The sequence below is a fragment of the Chaetodon trifascialis genome, chromosome 2, assembly GCF_039877785.1.
Source record: "Chaetodon trifascialis isolate fChaTrf1 chromosome 2, fChaTrf1.hap1, whole genome shotgun sequence".
Taxonomy (NCBI): domain Eukaryota; kingdom Metazoa; phylum Chordata; class Actinopteri; order Chaetodontiformes; family Chaetodontidae; genus Chaetodon; species Chaetodon trifascialis.
The window spans coordinates 22,490,770-22,497,058 of record NC_092057.1 but is presented as its reverse complement, the minus strand read 5'-3'; the positions used below and the strand labels follow the sequence as shown (position 1 = coordinate 22,497,058).

The following is a 6,289-nucleotide window of genomic DNA, read 5'->3' as shown; positions in this document are numbered from 1 at the left end:
TCCAGGAGCGGCGGAGGAGGCAGCGGACATGCGCACTGCGGACACCAGTCTCAGGAAGGTACGACGTGAATGAAGAGGTGCTGAGTGGAGAAGGGTAAAACTCAGAAAAGTCAATATCATTTAATTGTCTCCCATCACTGCTCTTAGTGGACTGGCACATGGGCAGGATGCTTGTCTGTGTGCAGTAAGGTCTGTGTGTGACAGTGGTAAAACTTTTCATTCCATTTTATGCTACTTTATACTTCTACTACCACGTTTATCTGCTACCTACAGCTCCTACCATCCATATTAAGATTTTAATTTAGGTAACATGTTGACTGAAAGACTTTTACTTGCAATAGTGATAGTTTTTCCACTGCAGACATTTGTCTTGACGCAGGGGTAAAAGCACAGGTGTTACTAATAATGTTAATGATGGCTCTGCTCTATTCAAATGTCCCAGTCAGATATGACAGAGAGACAGTATACATGATGCAATTCAGCCATTGTTAATGTCATTATGTGCGTTTACTCGTTTACTCCTGTGACATGCCAAAAATGTCTTCTGTGAAAAAGCTCTAATGAATATATTTTTCCCTCCCAGGTCAGGTTGTACACCTGAAGTAAAATACTGGGTAATAAAACTCATCACAGTTACGTGATGGAGGCACAACCACTAAGAGCTAATGGCTGCATGCTCCAATCCCACATCCTGCTTTTAGATTATGCAATCTGCTCCTACTCCTCATAAGGCAAGGTGTCCCCAGCACAGGAATCCCCCTTTACTGTAACCACTCCAAGAGATTCCCCCCCAAATACGTAACTCATAATTCACATAATGAATGCGTGTCTTTTTGTTTGTGTGTGAGTGTGCGTATGCATCCCACATGCGTGTCTTCTGTCATTGCGCACATTGCATTCCACTATCCCAAACAGCCCTCCCCCCCTCCATCCCTCCCCTGCTGCATCCCTCCTGCTTCCAGCTTCTTTCCGATGGAACTTCCTATATAAGGACACCAATCTATTTGCTCTAATAAATCAAGCTGCTGGTTGATAGCCGGAGCCTGTTTTGTGCCAGACAGGCACAGCACTGCACCAGTGTGTGTGTGTGTGTGTGTGTGTGTGTGTGTGTGTGTGTGTGTGTGTGTGTGTGTGTGTGTGTGTGTGAAACCTGATGACAGACCAAAGACACGGAGGACCTCAGGGCTCCCTCTGGCTGACATCAAGGGGACAGGGTGCCGTTAACGAAGGAGAAACTAGGGTTGAAAAACTCAGGGAGACAGGGTGAGAGGCAAGACAGAGGGAGGGATGAAGGACGAGACAAGGAGGAGGAGGAGGAGGAGGAGGAAAGAGGGAGACAAAGCAGCAGATACACTGAGCAGAGAGGTTGCAGTGTGTGCCATATAAGGACAGTGGGGTCTGTATGGAATCTCGGCAGCTTTCTGTTTTACTTTCTAGCACAGGCAAGCACCCCGAGCCCCAGTGACTAAATATGGTCCAGCAGCAATAACGTCGTTCAAACAAACAAAGTTGTTTCTTTACCTGTGGCTGTGACAGACAAATGGTTTATGGCTCATCAATGAGCAGCACAACGAGGCAACAAGGGAATATGCTGTCAGTCCAAGAGTATATATATCAGATGATTTTTTGCATTGCAACTTCATGCCACTACTTTGCTCTCTATGTTCATTTCCACAGGTTTATAACAGGATCATAGCTCTCAGACTGCTGTCACCTCAGTATTCCTCTTTAATGTGATATATGTATGATACATGCCAGGAGAAGGGAGGACAGGAACCTTGAAAGCATTAATTATAAGAAGTATGGGGACACATGTGCTGTCAAAATGACCCTGTGCTAAACTTTGTCCGGAACATTTGTTCTCTCCTGGTTTTCTAAGATGGGCAATAATTTCAAGTTGATTCCTCAGCGCAGTGAATAAACATATGAAAAGCCAACGGTGACAAGGAGGAGAGGAGGTGGTGGGAGTGGATAAAAAGTCTGGGTGAAGGATGGTTAAATCAATAGTCATCAGTGAATCCCGTTATAACCATTATAAAGGGATTAGAAACATACAGAATAAATCTAAATAAAGTCTTAATCTAAAAATACATGATTGCGACTAAATTTATGCAACAAATGAGTGAATTTATGCAGTTCACCACTCAGCTAAACAGCTGACAGCACAGATGTGGACTGTCCTTCCACACAGCGTGGTAGAATACATATAATAAAAATCATATGAACCGTAATGCAGAGATCTCTACAGTATGTTTAATGTTTTTCTTCACCCTCATGTCCATAGAAGGCCATCTATTGGAGAGAAAATATGTTTATGGATATGTTTGACCCTCGTGGAATGCAATTGCATTCTAATTTGAGACCAGGGGCAAACATCATTTCGCTCCGCTGCAGTCAAAAGACCACTGCATTCAGTATTTATACAGCTGTCGCTTTTACACACAACCAATTTATACCGGGGAGGAGAAAGGTTACCTATTATTGGGCAAAATGCCAGTTGAGCAATCATGTGCCATTGTTCAACTTCCTCTGCTTATATAGCCATTTTCAAGAGAACGCTCATATCTGGTGCCAATAAACTGGGTGCCTCAGGGCCATAGTCTATAAGGGCAAAAAAGGTTTGCTTCAAGGAAACCATGGAAATTCAGACTCCAAATATCCAGAATGAGCCTCACTTTGACCCAGTTTTCAACATGCATATGCATACAGTATAGAGTTCAGTGAACATTACATCTTGCTGCACAAACTGCACTGACAGTAAATGGTCACGTTTCATCTGTAAAGCTACTCGCTCCATCAGAGGCAAGGGTGAATTTAGCAAGTTCTACCATGTGTGCTATTATGACCTCACTCTTTTAGTGAACTAATTTGGGAGCTATTATCTCATCTATCAAACTCTCTACAATCAGGAATGAGAGGTGCAGATATGGTAGACAAGATAAATATACTTCTAAAAGCTAAAAACAATTTAGACATGGATTACGTTACAGATAGCGGTAGTGGTCCAACTCAGTGTCCAGCATCAGATATCAGGCTGAGAAATAAATGCCTGGCCCCGTAGATAATCAGTTCCAGAAACTCTGGGTTTCAAATTGTGTGAGATAGCAATGTCAAGTTCCCTTAAATGGTGAGAGGAAGTGAGATGCAGAGAGCGGGCTGGTTGCAGTTGATGTTTGTCTGCTGAAGGAGTGTGAGCATCTTTTATGACTTGCTGAATTCACAGGAAGGACCCTCTTCCCTTTCCGGCACAGTTTATATCATTTTAATATTGCAAATTTGAGGTCGATAGGACTCCGGTTCCTCAGCTGTGCAGAACACAGCAAAAGACGCGAACGAGCAGGACAGCAGCCACGTAAACAAACCTGGAGGATGTCCCGTTCAACTCAGCATGAACATGTGGATTGTCAGCCGTGTGAGATCAGGATAAAACATCCACTCATACAAACATCACAGACCAGCTCACAGGCAAGGGTGAAGGGGCAACACGGTCTGTGCAGCCAAGCCCACCCAACACAATGAGTGCCACAAATGTCAGGACAATCACAGGAAAGTAGCTGAATGTGGATGTAGAAAACGCTCAGGTGCAGCTTATTCAGCACTATCTAAACTCTATGTGATGAAAACTGAATGAAGAAAATGCTCAAAAGTACATTCTGTACTGGCAAATGGAGATTGGATTGTGAGGAATACACTTTACCAAAGTTTCAAATAAAAAGTGAGCTCCATATCTTTATACTGTTCAACGGACAAAATCTAATAAGATTATTCTAACCACAATGTTAATACAATTAGAATACCTTATCTTTAATACACAGTGCCTCGTGTTTAAGGTGAACAGTTTGTGGCTATGAGGCTTCAACAGGTTACAACAAAATATCACTCTTCAGCTCTCAGGCAGCAGCAGTCTTCTTCTTTCTTTGGTGAGGCTGCCACCATGTGGTAGTAATTGAAATAGCACTGCCACAAACGATTTGGATTCAGCGTAGTGTATAAATATAAAACATTTATTTTTGAACAACTGAAAGACAATAGAAAAGTATCAAACCTGAATATGAGTGGCATCATGGGTGATGCTAAACCTAAAGCTTGAAATTAAAGCCTAAACAAAAAAAGGCCATCCGGGCTCATTGGCAACTGCCACCGTACCGTGCTGGGCTGCCTGTAGATTACACTCAGGTGAAAACAAAGTGAAAAACTGTGAAGATTACATCACTAAAATCCGACAAGATGCTGCAACATTTCACGTCATCTACTGAAGTGTAAAAGTGTCTTTTCAGTCCATGCTGTTCCACTCCTCAGTGCATCAACTTTTAGGCCTCAGGTCCAGGTACTGTGTTGCTTAAAGTAGTACCAGTTGGTAGAGAGGCTCCCCGCAGAAACGCCTTTCTGCCATTATCACTGCTGTTCACAAAGTGGCCCACCAAGCCATAGAGAAGAGGCCTAAAAAGCGAAATGTGGAAACTTGTTAAACTGGTTGAGAGGAAATGGGCTCAGTGATAAGATCCTGGGCAAGAATCAGACCCAGGTCATCATGTTACATTGGTACACAATCTATCCAAATGGCTAATTATGTGTTTTCAAGTTTTCCCCGATGGTGCATAGAGACAAAATTAGAGGTGATGGGAAAAGGAACAGTGGTATAAAAGTGACGCAAACCAGACTCCTACCCCCGATGCATCCCTGTGTAGACTTTCAGGACACAAACTACTAGTCGTGTTTTTCCAAAGCAGTAGTGGGGACAAGTTGAAATGATTGAAAATCCCTAGATATTTCAAGATGGAACTATGATAACAGTGATGATTCACAGAGCTTTTGAGATGATTATCCCGTAACTGATCATACCCCCAGAGAGATCAGTAAGTATCTGAACACTGTGTTGGACAGCAGACAGGACTTACACAGACTTGGAACTTGCATCCTCTGTGACTTTCAGCTCATTTGCCAGGAACTGTCTGTCCAAGGGAACTTCCGGTTGGCCCGACTCTGAGAAAACAAACAGACCTGAGCTTTGAAGGAATTCATTTCGCTCTGATGTTGTGATTGGTTGACTTTCAGAAACATCAGCTGGAGTAATACAGATGCCTCCTTTCCCAACTTTGAAAAACTAATTATCGTTTTTATCTGCTGACTGTAAAATGATCAATCCCATAAGCTTTGGACGGGAACAACAACCAGGACACGTAATACTTTGGACACATTCTGTACCAAGTGAAACACGTCACATAAAAAACGTGGTGCTTTGGTGATCACGAAATTGTGGTAATGTTTGTGAGAACACAAGCTGTTTTCACCCACCTGCTGTCAGGACTGACGCCGTGTACCTGTACTTGTTGAACTCCAGGTACTCCCGGATGAGCTCGTTGATGAGCAGGTTTTCGTGGGACAGCGGCGGGCGAGGTTCCCGCTGGTCATCCAGGGCGCTGAACACCTCTGCCCGGATACGAGCCTTCAGCTGGCCCAGCACACCGCGGGACTCCAGCGTTTCCCTCACGGCTAAAACATTCAGGTTTTATTAGATTAAAAAGAGCTCATACACTTCGTTAACTTAGAGCTTACTTTATATTGTGGGTGGTAGTTTACTTAGTATATCAGGCTAACTTAGCACTAACGGTCTTTTCAAATATTTGCCGTACTCCACTCAACACTGTATACATTTAATGATCCCTTACTTATTCACAACGACACATACTTCTTCAAATACCACTCAATATCCAATCAGAATCCATAGAAATCACTCTTCAAATCGGAATACTTATGATTATTCAAACTGTCTTCAATAAATGCACTTCACCATTTTCGTACAACTTTCTTCGGCCTGAAGTTACCTAACTAGCTATCGCCGCTAGATGCTAACGTTAACTAACGCTATTTGGCGAGCAGTGTGAAATCCAAGAGAAACAGGAATTCTGTAGCACCTAGGTTGTATTTATGTGTGCCGAAGTGAAATATAGATTTTGAGATTAGAGACAGCCTTGAGTCATTCTAAGGCGTCTATTTCCTGACAACAAGGGTCACTTAGCTATCAAAATTGTAGGATTTTTGAATGGAGACACACACACGAAGGAGTCGTGTTGTGGTTAAGCCAGTGCTACTCGCAATTTGCAAAAATGTCCAGTTAAATGATCTGTCGTTCATCTAAGCCAGTTTGACTGAAGAATCCAATAAGTACACAAAATCGCGAATGATAGCGACCGCTTACCACATTTTAGTTCAGTGATGGTCGCCATTGCAACAACTGTAAACAACCGACTGTCTGCCACTGTTAACATCGAACACCTCTGCCATCTAG

The 6,289-nt window shown here is 42.9% G+C and overlaps 1 protein-coding gene across 1 annotated transcript; it reads right to left on the bottom strand.

Moving 5' to 3' along the window:
• Positions 1–3,985: 3,985 nt before the first annotated feature.
• Positions 3,986–6,264, bottom strand: cep20 (centrosomal protein 20). The gene is made up of 4 exons (XM_070983743.1): positions 6,200–6,264; positions 5,296–5,493; positions 4,899–4,983; positions 3,986–4,440 (listed from the first exon to the last, which is right to left on the bottom strand). The coding sequence occupies exons 1-4, from the start codon at positions 6,225–6,227 to the stop codon at positions 4,311–4,313; spliced, it is 441 nt and encodes a 146-aa protein (XP_070839844.1). The 5' UTR covers positions 6,228–6,264; the 3' UTR covers positions 3,986–4,310.
• Between the last annotated feature and the right edge of the window lie 25 nt (positions 6,265–6,289).